The 21,197-nt window shown below is 39.8% G+C and overlaps 1 protein-coding gene across 1 annotated transcript in view; it reads right to left on the reverse strand.

Moving 5' to 3' along the window:
• Nucleotides 1–21,197, reverse strand: part of MRPS27 (mitochondrial ribosomal protein S27) — a 74,026-nt gene that overhangs the window by 10,905 nt on the left and 41,924 nt on the right. The window contains exons 5-7 of the mRNA XM_019728090.3: nucleotides 8,001–8,115; nucleotides 4,663–4,741; nucleotides 1,132–1,247 (exon numbers count right to left, since the gene is read on the reverse strand). Of these exons, the coding sequence (XP_019583649.3) occupies nucleotides 1,132–1,247; nucleotides 4,663–4,741; nucleotides 8,001–8,115 (310 nt within the window). The remainder of the gene's footprint in view (nucleotides 1–1,131; nucleotides 1,248–4,662; nucleotides 4,742–8,000; nucleotides 8,116–21,197) is intronic.

A 21,197-nucleotide genomic window follows, 5' to 3' on the forward strand; every position in this document is an offset into this window, starting at 1 on the left:
TTAGACTTTCTTTCCCTCTTCTGCCAGTTAATTCCTATTCATCCTTCAAATATTAACCCAACAAATATTTTAAGGAAGACTTTACTCACCTATCTAAGTTTAGAATACAAACAAAGATTCCCTACAATACTAGGTTTTTCACAGACATCTTTGTATTGTTATAATTTTGTATTTGTGTGTTTGTTTTACTGTTTTTAAATGCCTGTATTTTTCTTAGATTGTAAGCAGGAAATATTTGCGCACCATTCTATAACTAGCACTGGCAATGTATGGAATGTCATAGGTGCTCAATATATATTTAATGAACTAGTGAATATGGTGTATGCATAGGCTGTAACACTCATCTTAGAAAAGCAAAATACACCATACATTCTTCAGAATGCAGGCTGGACCAGACAACCTTTTCAGTTTGTACTCAAAGTAGGATTTTTTTGGTGTTATATTTGAGGTTTAAGGGTGGAATAGGGACCACAGTCCCTGGCTTCATGCTATTAACTGACATCTCTGTGCTCTATTCTTCTCATCTGTATAGAGCTGTAAGGATTAAATGCAGTAATAAACTTGAAACACCAAGAACACCACCTGGTATCAAATAAGTGCTATTTAAATATTAGTTATTGTTGTTATTCTTAGGATAGCAATAAACAATGACTAAATACCTAAACCAAGAGATAATACCAAAACTTAGTATTATGGATTGACCCAGAGTAACCTTAGGAAAATACTGATACAAATTAAATAATCGGTATCTAATACCTGAGGTTGTGGTCAAAGTCACCTACCTCACTGCTTCTTTGCTATGCCACCTCCAGCTCTTACTGATTATCAGCGACCCATTTCTGAATATCAGGGGTGTACTTAGCCTAGCTCAGGTTTCAAAATGTGCATAAGGACTTTCACGGGAGATTCTCCTGAGTAGAGGGACATCCAGTTCCACTTCATTAGCAGCCAGTAACTACAATGTACAGACTGAACACTCCTTCCTGTTTGTACATGGCCACAGAGCTGCACATCAGATACCTTCTTGGAAGATTCTGAGCCGAGGTTGCCTCTGGCCACCTCATCCCTATGGAGCAGCTGCTATTTGCTTTTCCTAAGGCCCTTGGTACTGCTTTAAGGTAGATCACTTACAGTGAGGTCTGTCTTCTTTGCCAGGCAATGGTATAAAACATAGAGGGAGAGGAGCTGAGTGGAAGGTGCTTCAAAGGCTTCTTGCATCATGACCTCAAAAACCACAGATAGAGCATCTGGCAAAACGATCAAAGTAAAAGCGAGAGGAAATTAGCTGCAGGCAACTTCATCAAATCTGTAACTACTGGTATAAACACTCTTAAAAAGTGGGATTTTGGGGGTGGGGGGCCGGGTGGCCCAGGTGGTTGGAGCACTGTGCTCCTAACACCGAGGTCACCGGTTCGATTCAGTGAGTGGACAGACGATGACGTGAGCTGCTGTGAGCAGCCGCTGACCGACTGCCTCAGCTGGGGGAGTGCAAGGCTCATAACACCAACATGGGCCAGGGGGCTGCATCCTCCCCAACCAGACTGAGAACAATGGCTTGAATTGGAGTTGGGGGGGGGGGGGGTGGAGCAGGAGAGAGGGGAGGGAAAACGAAAGTGGGGTGTGATACAAAAATAGGCAGAATTAAGAAGTGAAAAATGTGGGCTCTGGTCCCAGTTCTTCTACAAATTAGGTCTTTCCCAAACTTTTAGCTTCTATTGTACACACCAGTATGCACTAACTCAGGTGCCATTGCACCCTTGTCCACGAGGACATTGAATAAATCACTGAATTTCATCTAGCATCACCTTCATAATAATAAGATACCATTTGTCCCACCTACTTCAAAAAACTTGGATAGAGGGCCGGCCCGGTGGCTCAGGCAGTTGGAGCTCTGTGCTCCTAACGCTGAAGGCTGCCGGTTCGATTCCCATATGGGTCAGTGGGCTCTCAACCACAAGGCTGCCGGTTTGACTCCTCGACTCCCGCAAGGGATGGTGGGCTGCGCCCCCTACAACTAACAACGGTGACTGGACCTGGAGCTGAGCTGCGCCCTCCACACTAAGACTGAAAGGACAACAACTTGACTTGGAAAAAGTCCTGGAAGTACACACTGTTCCCCAATAAAAAAGTCCTGTTCACTTTCTCCCCCCCCAAAAAAAATACCTGTCGGACAGTCCAACAAATACAGAAAAGAAATACCCAACAAGATAATACACATGAAAATGCCTCAAAAATTGAGAAGCAAATTGAAGGCATCATGCCCATCAGACAGAAGAGACGAGGCATCCAGGAAGGAGACCACTATATTTTCCAGGTCATCCTGACAAGCAGAGCAGGGCTGGGCTGACTGCCCCATTCTGTGTACTGGGAACTTCTTCCTGGTAGGGCAAAAGAGGACAAATGCTACAGGCAATCCTAAATCCCAGGTATTACTTCAAAGACAGAAAACAAATGACTATAAAAAGGATAATCAAGTTCAGTTTAAAAGACTTGAACAAAGGGAAAAGAAAATGCTCCTTCATAAATTACAAGCCCCTGAGTATAATATACAACATATTTGTTTCCACGTGAATGCCGGCCATAGGAGATCAGACCTTGAACAATTTTCATTTTCCCTCAATATTCCACAACACAGATAGAAGCCAAGAAAATCAAGTTCAAACAATTCCTTAATTTGCTTAATGTTTGTTGTTCAATTAGAGAATGTTAATATTGGTTTAAAATGCGGTGCCTGCAACATAACAGAAACCAAAAATATTCTTGACTAATTGATTGAGTTGCTCTCTTCACCGGTTTTTGCATACACTCATAATTATAAGAGCTAACAGTGATCTGCAGCTGTTCCTAGCCAGCTGGTTTTGTACATGTTGTCATGGTTCTGAATGAGGCCACATGCAAGAATTTCTATATTCTTTTTACAAATGGGGAAACTGAGACAGACGGGCAGACAAGGGAATCATCTAGTCAGTCAGTAGCAAAATGAGGACCTGGAAGAGATTAAAGACAAAAACAAAGCAAAACCCAAATAAACCAGTATTTTTAAAGAATACAGTTAAAGCTAAAAATCTAGTTCAAAAAAACCCCCTCAGTTTTCATAACTGTTCACTACTGAATCCAAAATTACACATGAAAAATAAATCAAACTGACTTTGTCTTTTATTTATTGTCTGCATTTCAGTCAACTGGGGAAGTAAAATTAGATTGGCCTGGATAATTAATTTCCTTTTCCTCCATAATCATTTATGTACTTTGATATTTCCTATCCTAACAACAATAAAAAGTATATTATTTTCTAAGTTTTTGCCAAATAATAACAGCCTTTATCAAAACTTTATTTTAAAAAATACTCAATATTAATTATTTACTCCGTATTTAGGGGGGAAAAATTTCTTTGATCCTCCCACCATCCCTTCAGAGAGAGTGAGGAGAGAAAATTGCCTCTACATAATTTTCCATAATTTTCCAATGATACAGTAATATGGATTCTTAAATCTGATGTTCAGAGACTAGGTTATGAAAATTAGATTTTGTAAAAGCCAATTATCTTTTAGTTGAATTCAGGAAATGCATGTTTAAAATGGAGAAAGAAATGGACAAGGTTTAATAACATTTCAAAAAATAATATGCAACAAACATCCTTTGGCAGCCAGCAACTGCAAGTCTGATGAGAGAGAAGACGGAGCAGAGACCCAGAGGAGAGAAACGAGAGAAGAGCCCACACGAAGGGCGGAGATGCCCAGTGCCCAGCCTAATGCGACGGGATAGGCCGAGTGTGCTGGCGTGCAGGGACGAGGGGATGGGACCCAAAGACAGGATCACAGACGTCATAAACGTGTAAGTGACCACCAGCCCAATCCATGTTCCTGAGGTAGTAACGCCCCTAGGACAGGTGTGGCTCTTTCATGGCTCCTTGGTACCAAGCCTGGATGAAACGGTAGAAGGGGAGAGCCACTGTGTTTCTTTACAAAATAGCAAGGCCTCCTCTTTCCTTCCTCACTGTCTGCGGAGCTGCAAGCACAAGCATGCTGCAGTAGAACTGGCAGGGTCCCACCTGAGCGCTCTGCAGTTTGCTGCAATCCCTCTCCTTCCTTGGCCTTCCTATTGCAGCTGAAGTTAAAAGTTACTTTAAATTAATCTCATGGGCTCAGAGAATTCGGGGTTAAAGATATCTCGGAGATGACAGATCCACTTATGCTACAGATGAGGAAATAAAAGCCTAGCGATGGGAAATGACGTTCCTTCACAGATAGTATACTGTGTTTCCTAAGAAAAGTCAACTGATTTTATATTTTACACAATACAACAACAGTGATTTAAATAAAACACAGTTAGCTGATGGTGCTAAAAAAAGGCAAGCTAATAACAGCATCACTATAATCGTAACCAGCCTTGGGGGCTCAGGCAGCGTTTATTGCTTCACTAAATTCACTGTTCTTTGCCTAAAGAGACATGAACAAATAAACTTGAGAAACTCAGAAAAAAAAAACCTGGACACGATTTTCCTATCTGGCCAAATGGTATAATAAATCAACCACGAATCTATTTCTGACTGAAAGAGTGATGTAAAATGTCATTAAGAAACAAAAAAGGGCAAGTGACTACATTTACTTCCCTTTGGGAGCTGAAGCCTCATTATAAATGGACCTGGGATTCATTTCTTACTTTTGTAATTTTCTTTCTTTATGAAATAATCCATCAGTAAATTGAATGTAAAGTTATCTGGAAAAATTCCATATTGAACCTGTAATGAAAATGAAAATGAAAGGAAAATCAGAGAAAAATATCCACTTTAACTCGATTTATAATATATGCCTATGTATTATTCAGGACAACACTTGCCACCATTAGCTTTAAAATATTTGACTATCATTTTACAGCATCTGTGACAGTGAAATAGAAGCTGTGACTCATGAGGTTTGGTAATTGGAACTGTTGGTCAGGATAAGAAAGTTGTGAGGGCGTGTCTGATATGACAATTGATACATGAAAAATAAAACTCAATTCATCCTAGCTAAAAAAACAAACAAAAAAAAAACAAACCACACCAAACCCAAACCCCCCACATATGCCACGGGTTCAGTGATTCTTTTTATAAGGCCTGAATATCAATGCAAAAATGGATTCCCATGAGAAAGCACACATTATCACATTACGTAGCATTTTTTGGTCCTCAGGCTGTTTTATCCCTCAAAGTTATTGAGATATAATTGGCACATAGTATTGTATAAGTTTAAGGTGTACACCATGATGATTTAACACACATTACATTGAAAAATAATTACTACAATTAGGTTGATTAACACATCCATCACATCACATAATTACCATTTTTTTTTGGTAGTGGTAAGAACATTTAAGATCTACTCTCTCAGAAGCTTTCAAGTATACAGTACAGAATTGTTAACTATAGCCACCATGTCGTACATTAGCTCCTCAGAACTTATCCATCTTATAACTGGAAGTTTGTGCCCTTTGACCAAAATCCCCCCGTTTCTCCCAATCCCCGGCCCCTGGCATCCACCATTCTACACTCTGTTTCTATGAGTTTGGCTTTTTTAGATTCCACATATAAGTGAGATCATAGGGTATTTGTCTTTCTCTGATTGACTTATTTCACTTATCATAATGCCCTTAAGTTTCATCCATGTTGTCACAAATGGCAGGATCTCCTCTTTTATAGCTGAATAATATTCTAGTGCACAGATATACCACATTGTCTTTATCTGTTCATTTGTCAATACAAATTTAGGTTGTTTCCATGTCTTGGCTTTTGTGAATAATGCTGCAATGAACATGGGGGTGCAGGTATCTCTGAGAGAGTGATTTTATTTCCTTTGGATATATACCCAGAACTGGATTGCTGGATCATATGGTAGCTCTATTTTTAATTTTTTGAGGAACCTCCATCCTGTTTTCCATAGTGGCTGTGCTAATTTACATTCCCACCAACATGGTGTAAGAGTTTCCTCTTCGCTACATCCTTTCCAGCACTTGTTATCTCTTGTCTCTTACACTGGTTTTTAAAGATCCAAGAAATATGCTAACAAAATATTACTAATCAAGCTCCTAGGATGTTCTGTTCATGAGCAGTTGAGTATTTGATAATCCAGATTTCTCCAAATGTGGACCTGTTAGCATCTGCCTCAGAATTTTCTAGTAGTGAATTTAACTCTGTAGATTCCTAGGCCTCAGATTTATAGATCAGAATCTGTGGGAATGAGGCACAGAAACCTGAAGTTTTAATGAGCTTCCCATGTGACTTTCGTGTGCAATCAAGTTTGGCTACTAACAATCGAAATTACGGTTATATTTTCGTTTGTTTAAATTTTTACTTCAGTAGGATTAACCACCATTTCCCACACTACCTCATCCTTCCCCACCAACCACCAGAAACACCTGAGGAATTTTTCCCAAGTATGTACATCCCCTTAGAGAATTCTGTTAAGCCTAACCCCAGTTCTGAATCACTGCTGAACTGAGTCACTGTTACCAGTATGCTGTACGGGATGTCTCAGGTGTGCTGAAATGGAAAAAATGTCCTGAGGCCCCTGTTTGAAAGGTTGCAGATCATGCACAGTGTCTATATTTGTAAAAGCAGTCATCCAAATCAGCACTAATCCCTAGGGGCAGGGTGAAAACAAAATATTTTATTTTATTTATTTTATTTTTTATTTTTAAAACAAAATATTTTAGAATGATAAGTCATTACAGCAAGCTGGAAGGAGCCTTAGAATCAACTGGCCAGTGATTCTTAACCCTGGTGGCAAATTAGAATCAACATGGGAGCTTTAAAAAGATATCAGTGAGGGATGAATAGGCAGAACGCAGAGAATTTTAAACAAGGTAAAACTGCTCTGTACGGTATTACACATTTGTCCAAACCCATAGAATGGACAGCACCAAGAATGAACCCTAATGTAAAAGGACGGACCTTGGGTGATTAGGACGTGTCAATGTGGGTTCATTAATGATAACAACTGTACCACTCTGGTTGGTGAGGGACGTTGATAATGGGGGAGGCTGTGCCTATGTGGGGGTAGGGGGTTTATGGGAAATCTCTGTGCCTTCTGCTCAGTTCTGCTCTGAACCTAAAACTGCTCTAAAAAATAGTCTATTGAAAAAAAAACAACACTGAAAAAAAGTACCAATGCCTGGGTTCCAGAAAGATCCATTAAGTTAGAATCTTGGGGATGGAGGAAAGCATCTATAAATTTTAAAAGCTTCTTGTGTGATTCTACTGGGCAGCCAGGGTTGGAAATCACTGGTTTAGTACAACTGGCTTAACTTAGAGTTGGTAAAACTATGACCCAGGGGATAAATTACGTGCCTGAAGTTACAAGCAATTGGTGGAAATTATGGGATAACAGCCTGGGTCTTCTGACTCCTTGTCCAGTGTTCTTTCCACTAAAAGACTAGGAGCAGCAGAAAATGAGACAGACTTTTCTGACTTTTTAGACCCTTCTTGCTTTGTTTTCCTAAGAATCTTCTTCTGTCATTAAACTGAACGGAAGCGAGCAGGATTTAATCTATTTCTTCCCCTGGGGCCAAATATTAGATTTATTAGTAAACCTGCTTATCTGCCTTATTAAATCTTAGTTTCCTGAGGGCGAGGACAGGATATTGTTCATTTTTGTAGACAATGCCATACCCAGTGCAGTGTCTCACCCACCAACTGTCCGCAATATGTATTAAGTAGAATTGGGCCCAAGTCATGGGAGCAAAAACTCCCCAAAATGAAATCAGTGCAGAGTTCTTGTGATTGAACTACCTTAGTTTCTACCTGTCCATTTCTGAGTCACTGTGCTTGAAAAAGCGGTAGCTACAGGAATTTTTATTTTTAAAGGGTTAATTTAAATCCAACTCCATTCTAAAAAGGATATCTGAGGGTAAAACATTTTTAAAAGATATTTCTTGCACAATTTTTGCTGTACTATAATAGGTTCAAACACCATATCATCTAAACTCAAAGGACAAGCTGCAAATGCCAAGAAAGCACTCACCTTATTTACAAGGGTATATAAGGCTTTGTCTTGTGCACCATATTTTAGACACTGCCTAATCCAGGTGTGGATAGTCCAATCTCTCAGGTACCAGCAGTTGGGGCTGTGTCGGAATCTAAATAAAGTATAAGAGGAGAGAAAACTGATGTTAACTCTTCAATGTCAATGCCAAAATACATCTGCCATCAGTAGGCCCTTCTCTTACAGATGTGCAGTCTGTTGACCAAAGTCATAAAAGTCAACAGTCGATAAAAAATTGAGGATAAAACTGATTAACTGTTGACCAAAGTCATAAAAGTCAACAGTCGATAAAAAATTGATAAAACTGATTAACTATAAAGTCTGAAATGGGAAAGAGAAGGAAAAATAATAAACAAAAATGTTATAAAAATTTTTATTCTTTATTTAATACTCCCTAATTCAACATCTAATTTTATTTTTTATTTATTTATTTTTTTTACAGGACTTTATTGGGGAACAATGTGTACTTCCAGGATTTTTTTCCAAGTCAAGTTGTTGTCCTTTCAATCTTAGTTGTGGAGGGTGCTGTTCAGCTTCAAGTTGTTGTCCTTTCAGTCTTAGTTGTGGACGGTGCAGCTCAGCTCCAGGTCCAGTTGCCGTTGCTAGTTGCAGGGGGCACAGCCCACCATCCCTTGCGGGAGTCGAACCAGCAACCTTGTGGTTGAGAGGATGCGCTCCAACCAACTGAGCCACCTGGGAGCTCAGCGGCAGCTCAGCTCAAGGTGCCGTATTCAATCTTAGTTGCAGGGGGCGCTGCCCACCACCCCTTGCGAGACTCGAGGAGTTGAACTGGCAACCTTGTGGTTGAAAGCCCTCTGGCCCATGTGGGAATCGAACCGGCAGCCTTCGGAGTTAGGAGCATGGAGCTCCAACCGCCTGAGCCACCGGGCGGCCCCCCAACATCTAATTTCAATCTAAGATTTATGATAAACGATTTGGGAAAATGTTCTCCTAACCATGGGGTTATGTAAGTACATATTTCATTAGAACAGAGATGCAAAGCTGACGGTGACACCTTAGAAGTTTAAAATGAAACAAAGGAAGAAAAACAAAAAATATAATAACATGGCAACTCTAGAGAGGGAAATCAGCTTTGGGTTATATTGATAATGATAGTTCTTGCGGCACTTAGGAGAGATTGGGACACTCTTCACTGAACCAAAAGAAGACAAAAAAGAAGAAAAAATAATAAAAATTAAGCCAAATTGAACATTCAGGACCTCCGGGTCTTTAGGACCCACAATCCCACAGCCTTCTTCATAGCTGCATTCTAGCTCTTCAGTCCACCTCCTCTTGCTTCCTACTGCTCCCCACATGGTTTTAAAAGGCCTAAGCAGTCTAAGCTGAGGTGTATATACCAGGGGTCAAAAATGTATACACGTGACTGTATTCATCTTTTGTTACTGGTATATATTATTACAATTTTAATACAGTATTTTCTTTTCTTAAAATGTGTATACATTTTTTTGGGGGGCACCCTCTGTAGTAACAGTATTCCCACAAAGAAATGGAACTTAGAAAGGAATTCTGGATGCTACTCTTGCCTTGAGTTTGCATACACTGGTGACACTGTGGGTTGAGCGGCTTCTCTTGGCTCCTGTGAATCTAAACCGTAAGAGAGAGTGAGAACAGAGATGGGGTGCAGAGACAGGGCCATGGGGAGGTTCTGTAAAGGGCTTTTCAGTCCTCTCTTTGTTTATCTGTTTTGATTGGGATGGATTCTCAAACATCCTATCATGTCAGCTGAAGCCCCACTTTTTTTTTAACCATTCAGAAAGCAGAGCAATCTCTGGGCCCCACAAAAATTGAACTGTTTTCTTAAAAACAAAAAAGGAAGACAGAAACTTGGAGCAAAAGGATTTTGTGCCATATTTGAGAGTCAGGGCTACAAGCTAATACTAGTGTTTTTCAGAGGCTGGTTATTCGATCTGCCACCTGCTATTTCCTGCCATCTGCTATTGGGAGTAGTTTCCTGCTGAACAGGTTCTCTGCCAAAGTAAACGCTGAGAAAAAGAGAGGAAGCGAGAAGTAGTATTTAATTTAGGCTATTTGTTAGTGCTCTGGTTAGAGATTTGGCAAAGATAAGTTCTGAAAATGTTTTATGGATTTAGAGTCATCTAGCCCTCTCCAGTCTTTTGAAATGTCTTAGATTTGGCTGGAAAATGTCCCTCTTATTCTTTCTCTACAGAATTAACCTCTTTAAAAGCATAAAGATAGAAATAAGTCAAATTATGATCAGGATAAGAGTGATCTGGTCAGAAGAAGGCATCATATCGGTGCCTGAGATACTAGATGTAACGAGATCCTCCACATAGAAATGAAACAAAATCTATCCTTTACTATTTCATGCTTTCCCTCACATTTTTTAAAATCAATTGAGCTACTTGAGCTCCTTTCCTCGTTACTCTGAAAAATCTGACATCTAAAGTATAATGGCCAATTAAACTTGGCCAAGTTAATTTTATTTTTTAAAGAAAAAAAAGTCAAGTGACATAGCAGTTCTATTGCTTAAATGACGGTGTTGCTTCCTCATTAGCCTGTAACCTCCCTGGGCAAGTAGGGGCAGTGAGCGACTTGCTCAACAGTGCCTGACACAATTTGTAGCCCACAGTAGGTCGTCAGCAAATAAGAACAGAGCTTTAATCAGCACATGTATTAAATGTTATTATGTGTTGATCATCTTGTTAACATCTATGGTATATAAGACGAATTGTAAATTCCCTGTTTGGGGCACTTATAATCTCATTACAAAAACAAAGCATACAAATAAAGGTTAAGGATACAAGGTGGGACATTAAGTGCTAAAGACACAACGGGCACGGCTAGTTGCTTAGAGGTGTTTTTGGTAGTAGTGGTTGTAGGTTCAGTCTATTTTCCCTTTAAAAACAAACAAACAAACAAAACAAAATTTAAAAATGTCAGTTACCAACTTTACCCAAGATTATTTTAAACCTAATCCTCATTTAAAATCTAATCTGCTGTAGGATGTCTCCAATGACCACTACCGTTATGACTTTTCTTTTTGATGGACTTTAAAATAAGAGCACCATGACCCTATCCAGCCGAACTCCCCTTTCTCTTACTCGTGATCTGCAGACCATTTCTAGGCTTTGAGCAAGAATAACAAAGATTGATAGGACCTAACTATAGACCTTCAAAGCTCAAATGAAAATCTGTTTAAAGCCATTTGCTAACCTTCTGAGGCTAACTGCAACCTAGAGGAACAGAAAAGTTTCTTTCCTTCTCACGCTTTATTTTAGGACTTCATACATCTAATATAATCAGCTCTGCACTGCAGCTCTTTGAGAGATCTGTCAGCTACTCAAAAGGGTCTTGAATACGTCTACTCCCTTTCCCTTCCTGGAGCAGCGCTGCTTGGTATGAGCTCTGCTTTCTAAGACCTAATAATCCAGAGACATACCTATGACTAAAACATTTCAACTAAGTGACAACATGAAGTCAGCTTAGGAATAAGAGGGAAACACACATATTATGAAACATGCTGCCCCAAATGCAATTCCTGCACTTCCCAGCCAGGCAGCAAATAAGCCCCCATCAGTGTTAAAAAAGAAATTAGCACACAACTTATGGGAGTAGCTATCTAGACTATGAACAACTCAAAACACTGAGATAGTAGGGTCTAACTTTAAATAGCGAGTTTGGAAAGAATTCCTGTCAATGACTTTTTAAGCAGTTCACACAGATAAAATTATTGCATCATTTTTCACAACTGCCAGGGGTAATATGATAGGCAGGTAAGTCTCTGGACCAGGTACTTGCCTGGAGTGGTTCTGTGGACCGCTGGACCAGCATTCTCCCTTTCAGCCAGGAGAAAGGCAATGAGACAAGAACACAGCTAACACACTGATTTTCCAGTTTGCCTCGAGACAGACTGGCTTTTGTTCTCGCCTGCTCTGACCACCGGCCTGGCAGGTTACAGGCGGCCACTGTAGGAGTCTCCTCTGTGCCCCATGCCATCAGCTGTTTGCTCACCTCGACAGAAGCTTTATTATTATCCAGGCCAGCAGGCTGCCAAGCGAGGCAAACCGTGTGAGTGTGGAAAAGATAAACAAATGCAACCCCAATAACCCCAACAACGCTTGTGCTCGTGAAGGCAGCACACATTCTGAGTTTCCAGATGACAAAATGTAAGTAAACTTACAATAATTCTAAAGACCTGAGCATCTCTTGGAGGAAGGGAAGGCACAAGAAGGAGAAGGAGAGAATGAGAAAGGATGCTCTCAAGTCCTGACTCTAGTTCTAAAAGCTGCTATCCCAGGGTTGACGAGATCTCTGTCCACAGTGCTGAGTGGGCTTTCCAGGTGAAGACAGAACTTGCTTAGGAAGCCAAATCACGGCCAAATGGCAGGCATTGAGAAGCTTCCTGTCTCCAGGACTCTTCAGGGCATTTGCCTGCACTATTATAATCAGCAATAGCTCATTCAAGACTGATGTCATCAGGAAGGAAGGGGAGCAGAATCACAGGCTGCAAAACTGACAAGGGGGCAGAGGTCTTGGCCACCTGAGAGACAGCTGAGAAGGGAGGAGTGGTTATACAAAAGAAGTTCAGAGTGAAAAGAAAAACACCAGAGACTTACTATGATTCCATAAAAGGTACTTTACTGTGTGTAAAAGTCACATGAGATTCCCTATTTGTAACCAATTTCATCATTTCATTAAAAAAAAAAAGTGGGATAGTCTTTCTCCTACGGGATTCAAGTAAAGGCTGCTGTGGACGGCAAACGTGGCCATGCTCATCAGCTGTTGCAGTATCACAAATAAAAGTGCCCCTGGCTGAGCGGGGCTAATGCACAGATGCCAGAGCCTGGAGCTCATCTGCTTCACCATCCAGCAGCAGCACTGGCTCTTCCATATGAATGAGCAAGCTTTCCACAACGTTTATCTGATCATGAGAGCCACCATCCTCACACACTCACACACACTCCCTCGTGAATTTGAATTCTGTATCCTGTGGCAACAGGCTTTACAGATGGAAACCTCAGTCCCTGAGCTGGGCAGACAGGGAGTGGGTGAGCGAGCGGGTAAAGGGAGGAAAGAAAGAATGCCAAGTAGAAAATACAGCTGCCTCCAAAGCTTGTAATGTGGCCTGAGGATCTCATTCATGAAGCAAGGTGTGTACAGTAATTATTAAAAGGTTTGAGCTCTTTCCTGAACTAGAACCAAAGAAGGTGTGTGTGATTATTTAAGCCAGAATCTGATTCAAACACTGCCACCCACTTTCTCATTCTAAAAGGATAATTAACTTTCTTTTGCATCCTGCTGGAAATTCTGCTTTCATCAATCAATTAGTAGTTGCTGCCAACTACCACAAACAAAATCAAATTTTGGTGAGATAATTTTGTAATGACTATTATATGTCTGTCAAGTGTTGAAAAAAGGGGGGCAGGGTCTAATATAGTAACTGATAATAAAGACATCAGTAGATGAAAATCTCTTTCCTGCTTGAGATCCTAGGTTCTTACTCTTACAGGGCAACTTCAGTTAACTTTCACTTCTGACAAACAGGTCCCAAGTGTGCCCTTAACAAGGCACCAGGAGGAAGAATCTCCCCGCTACACATTTCACCCTCCAATGGCCAACCAGTGTGGACGCAGACATTTCCAATGAATTCATTCTCTGACTTTTTAAATTGTCCTTTTAAAAAAATTCTAATACTTTTTTCTTTCTTAGAAGACAGGTTTACAGAGATACAATGCACAAACAGTAAAATGCATACAGTGGAACCTCGGTTTTCGAACATAATCTGTTCTAGAAGCCCATTCGAGTTCTGAAACATTCGAAAACTGAGGCACGGTTTCCCCATAGAAAGTAATGCAAAATGGATTAATCTGTTCCAGACCTTTAAAATCAACCCCTAAAACTGGAAATTTAGCATGAGTTTTACTATCTAATGATACCACAGATCCATAAAATTTACAACGTTCGTAAACTGAAATGTTTGTCAATAGAGACGTTTGAAAACCGAGGTACCACTATACTTTCAATGTATATAGGTCTATGAGTTTTGACAAATGCGTACAGTTGTGTAACCACCACCACAATCAAGAGGTAAGAACAGTCTGTCATCCCTAAACATCCCTTAATGTCTCCTTTGTAGGCAATCTTTCCAGGGTTGGCTGGCCAATTTAAACAAACTTTATATAGATACCTCTAGGATCTCTTTCTAACCCCACAGTTATTTATTTTTATAAGAGGAAAAGCAAATAAGGTAATAAAACTACCATTTTTATCTGTTAGTGTATAATTTATATTCTGCAAATTTCCAAAAAGAATGTGAAAAAATTAAAACCCAGTTTGCAAGTCACTTTCTGAGTCTTACATATAGTTATTAGACCTGCTGGTATCCCTGTTTGCTGTTCTAAAAAGAGTGATAAGTAAGTGGATTTTGGTAGAGAATAACACAGGCATAGATTTTTGCAAATGTGAAGTGCTAAATAAATGCAGCATAATAACACATTTTTGGAAGTGAAGATGGATAAGAGGGGCTTGTAAGATCTCAGACTCAAAGTCTAAATTTGTCAGATCCAGGGTTTAAAAATGAGGTCATTAGCATTTCACCTGGAAACACACTGGTATGATATACGAGAAACTACTCTAGGAGAAATACTCTATTTTCCATGTCCTCTCATGGAACAGAAAGAAAGCAATGTCAAGTAGGATATTATGTCCCCAAATTATTATCTTTCTTCTCTCTGACCTGGCTGTTATTTTGCCCGACTGACCTCTCTCAATCTAGGAGACATATTTCTTATTCACAAAATATGTGCCAGGTACAATAAAAGTAATCTCTATTCTATCCCTGTTGGTCTACCCAATTTCCTCTAACTCCAAATAGTCTTAAAGATGACATCGCCTCCTTTCTGACAGAAAGAAAAACACCTCGATTGACTCTGCTCTGCTTCTCTTTCTTTCATGGTACAGAAAGGGAAGGAGCCAGTTAGAATGAAGCCAATTGTTCTTTGTCTGAAGCCTGGAATGCTATTTTTATCAGCCTCCAAAAGGTGATGTATATGAGTAACAGGGAAGGATTATTTGTGGGGAGAACAGAAAAAGAAAAAAGCATTTACACTGACTGCTGAGGGACCTTCTTTGCGATGGTCTAAAAGCAGAAAATGGCTGTCTTTGTGGCCCACAATTGACCTGTCAGTGAGGTTGCACCCAGAAGCACCTGGTGGGGCCACACCAGCCACTTTAAAGCTGGACACACAGGTCATGAAGGTGAGCTTCATGCCTGAGAGACAGTCGTTCAAGGGCAAGGTGAGGCTAAAGGGAGAGGGTCTTTAACTAGGAACAGCAGGAAGTTGAGAAGAAATGGATCTTGGAACCAGTCCTATTTATAAAAGCACATAAAGTTGTGGGAACTACTTGGTTTGGGTGGAGATAAGGGAAATATTTCTGGTTTTGAACAGGAAATCTATGCGCAATGAATGAGCCAATTTTAACAAGACACAAACATTTCCCGATGTCTTCTAAAGTTTTGGCTAGAAACTTCAGATAAAATGTCTGCAAAGCTCATGAGTAATACAGTGACTAAGACAGGAAGATCACATGTATTAATCACTGGTAGGCTGTGCATCGGAATAGTTCTGAGGAAAAGAAAGGTCAGAAAGCAAAAAGGAGGAAGACAAAGGAACAGAAATGAGAATTTCAGGAGTATTCTAGGCTTAGTGAAGTTGTCAGGATTAAGTCTGCTACAAAAGAAATGAGCAGGCAAAGGAGCTTGGCCGGGAGGATGAAGCACAGCAGCATAAAAGCAGGAAGAATTAAGCTGGTGTTGAGACTTATGTGCTTCCATGTGAGATTATGGATTTCTTTAGGGGCATTTTTGACGCAAGAGAAGCTCAGCACTAATCTGGATTTCTTAAGAATCAAATAATTTTTCTTTAATAAAGAAGAAAAGCATCTCAGTGTTTTAAAAGTTCTGATTCTCTAATTCATGGAAAAGTTGAATCCCTAGGGATTCTCTGTTTAGAGCAAAAGTTAAGATTGGACTTACTTCCAGTTATACAATCCAAGTTTGTAGCTATTTACTACTTCTGTAACTCTACTAACTCTCCTATTAAGCCTTCAAGCTCTTAAAAGGAAGGGAACAAGTTTTCTGTTGTTTTTTGTGTATGTGTGTCCTACACTAGTAGGTATCTAATGAATTGGTAACAGTGGCTAGGCCCGCTAAGATTGTATAAACACTAATAACGTATGTTGAAATTAATGAGTATTATTTATATGTGAAAGAATAATCCACTTCTCGTTTTGAAGCATCATCCTGCCTATAAACAGATGAAGCCAGGAGGAAATGCTCTCTTTTTTTGTACAAGGCAAAAGGAGATCAGAGATTACAGATGGCGGGGAATAATATGAGGTCATTCTGGAAAGCCACCTACTTGTTTCTTCCCCCTGCTGTCTCGTTCCCATCGTACATGAAAGGACACATGGAGTCTGCAGTACAAGTTCAGGGAATAGACAAGCTGATAGGAGAGGAAACCAAAAAGAGTAGGACACAGTACATGGGTTCAAAGAACTCCCCCAACAAATTCTCAATCAAAACACTTAGACTCCTCTGAAGATTGGAAGAGACCTTGAAAGCCGTCTCAGGTCAAGTAAACTAGGGATAGAGGAAGGAAGAAAAGTCTATGTAGAATTAGAGAATCTACAATTTAGTGCTGGTAGGGTTCTTCAATATCCACTGTTCACTGAACTATCTATTCAGAAGTTAGTATTTACCAAGCCCTGTACTAGGTGATGTGAAATTGTCCAGTCTAATTCCTTTACTTTGTAGGTGAGGAATCTTGGTCCAGTGAGATAAAATGATCTGTCCAACATAAGCACAGTTAGTAATACGAACTAAACTAGACTCTGTACTATTCTACCATCGCCTTTCAATTTTTGTTTAAAAAATATTTTATTATTAGTTTCAGGTGTACAGAACAACATAATGATTAGACATTTACACACCTCACAAAGTGATAACCCCAACAAGTCTACTACCCATTTGACATCTTACATAGCCATTACAACACCTTTGACAATATTCCCTATGCTGCACTTTACATCCTGTGGGGGGGAAAAAATATATATATAAATAATTATAGTTGACATTCAATATTATTTTATATTCGATTCAGGTGTATAGTGCAGTGGTTAGGCATTTTCACAATTTATGAAGTTATGCCCTCGATAAGTCCAGTACCCATCTGACACTACACAGTTTTTACAACATCACTGATTACACTCCGTGCTGTATTTCATATCCCCTGACTATTTTGTGACTACCAATTTGTACTTCCTAGTCCCTTCACCTTCTCCCCCATCCCTCAAATACCTCCCACCTAGAAACCATCAGTTTATTCCCTATATCTGAGTCCATTTCTGTTTTGTTTGTTCATTTATTCTGTTCTTTAGATTCCACATATAAGTGAGATCGTATGGTATTTGTCTTCCTCAGTTGGACTTATTTCACTTAGCCTAATAACCCACGTTATCACAGGTAGTAAAATTTCATTCTTTTTTTACGGCAGAGTAATACTCCATAATAGAAATATACCACAATTTCTTTATTTAGTCGTCTGCTGATGGGAATTTTGGTTGCTTCCATATCTTGGCTATGGTGACCTCTCAATTTTTATTTGTAAGACATCTTTAAAAATCATCCCTGCAGTTTGACAAAGGTCTCTAACATAATGAGAAATAAATAACAACTCTTCTAAATTTAGAAGCAGAATTCAGAGAAAAATACTCAGGTTATGAAACAGTTCTGAATTGTCCTGAACCAGCTGTTTGACGTTGGAAAACCACTCAGTCCTTCAGGGTTTTAGTTCCCGTAACTGTAAAATGAAGAGGTAGGATTATCTGGATCACGAACTCAAAGGTCTAAAGGGGCAGCCAGTGAATATAAATGCGTGAAGAATCATGTGAGATAGGTGCAAAGCTGCCTGTATTCTCATCAAGCAAAGCAGCTGCCTTGTTATACTGTTTTTGAAAACATACTATATGGGCCAAACAAAATATACCAGAACTCTGGACGAGACCTGACCCCGAAACTCCTTCCAGCTCTCAAGTTTAATTCTTATTATTCTAAAGAATAATAAGTCTAAAGTGATAATAAGTTATCACTTTGTGAGGGGTATAAATGGTAAATGTCTATTACAGTGTTTTGTACACATGAAACTAATAAATAAAAAAATGTTAAAAAGAAAAGAATAATAAGCCTAATCCACTCATGAAAACATCAGTTATTTACATGTTTCTATTAAACCAGAATTGAGGCAGTGATACAAATAAGTGAATAGAGACTGAAAGATAAACAAGCTACCATTCAGCCAACAGCGTATTCTGCTCTATTCCATCAGCTTCCATTCCTCTACCAGGTAAACATCATTTTATCCGGTTTGGGCAGTCAGCATAGATTATTACGGGGACAGCAGACCCTGCCAACTGGCATCTAAAATTTCAAGATGAAATGATACAATCACTAAAGTTAAATTCACTCAGGGTCCCTAAAAGCAGATTTTACTTGGAGATCAAGTTTTGTGGGAAATAAAATCTTCAGCAATTGATCCCTCCATTAGTAAAATATTTTCTACTCAAATGAATACTTCATTGTATTCAATTTATATCTAAAAGTCAGCCATTCAAAGTAACTTTCTTATACAACACAAATTGTTTTGTATGTTGCTACTTTTACTCCTTAAATAAATTATTGTTAAGTAATCATAATCACCCCAACAGTTCACCACCATAACTTACTTAGAACCCTTGTTATCTGGCAACTCCTAGAGCAGAAGTGGTTGAACCCTTTACAAAAAGGGGTGTAGATGGGGGTGACCATAGGGATATTAAGAAATTACCTGCCAGTTTCTGGAACCATAAAAGGACAGAATCACTTTTTGTAGCTAAAAAGGACAGAAGTTTAAAAATTGAGATTTAGATTTGTCAGTCCAGTTGGTTTTCAGGAAGCTTTAATTTACTGCTTAACCAAATACCCTTATTTGTATACGAAGGTAGGAAAATTAGGGTGACCTTTCTTTCTTTCCTGTGCTGCCAAATGGTAAAAATCAGGACAATTACATTTAATAAGCAGCTTCTCTATTTAGCTCAAGCTAGCGCTCTCTATACTAAAGTCAAACTTTTAAAAACACATTTGAAATTGTACAAGCACGCATAATATACTGAAAAAATTCTTAAGAATGACCAAATGCATACTTCATGCCAGGGGAAGACTAAGGGGCAGAGCCAATTCCTTTCACTATGATAACAATCATAAGAAAGAATGATTACAAATTTTGAACATGGAAGAGCTAGTTCCTTAGTAAAATACCAAATACAAAGACCTGGGTTCATCTGTTCTGGCCGGCAACCCTTCCATAAAACTGCCGTGCTCCAGCTAAACAAGCTCTTAGGCCGGCCCAGAAGGAGGGCACGGACAATTTGAAAAACATCTTTTATTGCCTGAGAAAACATTTTTAAATGGCAGAAAGTGCCAGGAGAGCTGCCTGCCTCGATGTGACTGCAGGCAGCTTTCCAAAGCCTTCTGCTTTTCTACGTATGAGTCACAGAGAGAGGAGAGAGCTCCCTGGCAAAGATAGAGTCTCTCCTCTCTGGTTCCACCCTGCCTCCACCTTATTTTAATATATATAAACTTTGATGGATAATAGTTAAATAGATTCCAGACAGGCTTAGCTGAAGAAGTTTGAACAGCAGGGAGGCAAAACATCATTGCAGGAGTCTCTATTGTGGTCACTGTGAGACCCAGACACAGGGACGCATCTTCTGCATCCTAACAAGGGCTGGGGCCATTCACTGATCGTGTGTCAGATGATGGTGCACTTTGCGGGGGAGGAGAGAAAATAAGCTACGCAAATACCTCCGCTTCCCTAGCTTCCTAAACATCATTAGCTCCTATGCCGGACAACGGGAGTGAGCGGGGACCGGCGGGAGCTTGTCCTTTGTGAGTGCACGTTCAATGGAATCCCCGCTGCAGTGGCTGCAGGCTATCCATGTGTACGTACATGGCTGCTACAATGCACGCAGCCTTCACTGAACAGGCACAATCTTCCTTCACTGACTTTGGGCAAAACAGCAAGGGAGCTAGTTAAAAAACCAAACAAAAAACACTTCAAACCCATAGAATAATATTAAGGAAAAACTGAATGTTAAACTAGACAGAGAATAGTTCCACCTGTACCTATATGGAATCACTTATTACAACAGAATGGAGCATTTAGTGAGGGCAAAGCTTCTCTCTTCTGCATTGGTCATTTATCAACCTACTATGATCAAGATACTATGCTGGGCACTAAGTGACAAAGATACACAAACACACTCTGCTTTCAATGAGGTTAGACTGAGATTATCAAAAAACAAGTATGCAGTGAGCCTCGAAAACAAGCTAAAAAAGCTAATTCACAAGTCTCACATGCACGTCCTCATTTATATACCTGATTATTTCCTAATAACCTGGCACTAAAATGTTTTTAAATTGGCTCTCAACAGGAAAGTGAATTCAATTTTTCTCTCCCATTCCCAATAATCTCTTTATTTGTTCTCTTTGAATATACTTAAGAAAGAACATGTTACAGCTATAAATAAAGCTACGCGTATATCCTCCCCCTGCTTTCCAGAGGAGGGAAGCTGGTGTCCAGCCCTCTCAGACATGTTTTCATACCTGTATCATCTAGGATGCGCCCTTTGAGGCACACACGCCTTTTAACTCTGCAGCCAAGGGCCTGTCTGATAGAGACTGAGCCAAATCACAGTAACACGGCATTTTCCAAGAGCAGGAGAAATACAATTCACTGCTCTCTCAGACAGGAGGGAGGCTTGGAGGCCACTTTCACTGTGGAGCCCAATCAGCATCGCCACAAGACGGTCCCTGATAAGGTGCTTGCTTCTCTGCGTTTGATTGGAACTCAGCCCCGACTCACGGACAGACTTGGTTAAATCAACCTGAGAATCAATCAGGCTTGTCGTCTATGAAATAGAGGCGATAATGTCTTTAGCACCGGGTTCCTCATGAAAATCAGTGGAGAATTAGGTAAGTATTTTCACAACTTTTTTTTCTTTTGACAACTTTCAATCCTTTTTGGAACTAAGCAGAGTAAAAATACGCACACACACAAGAAACATTATTGTTATAGCCTATTTACTTGATACAGCACT

Source organism: Rhinolophus sinicus, chromosome 3, assembly GCF_057876585.1.
Source record: "Rhinolophus sinicus isolate RSI-liver-muscle chromosome 3, RSI-T2T, whole genome shotgun sequence".
In the NCBI taxonomy this organism is placed as follows: Eukaryota; Metazoa; Chordata; class Mammalia; order Chiroptera; family Rhinolophidae; genus Rhinolophus; species Rhinolophus sinicus.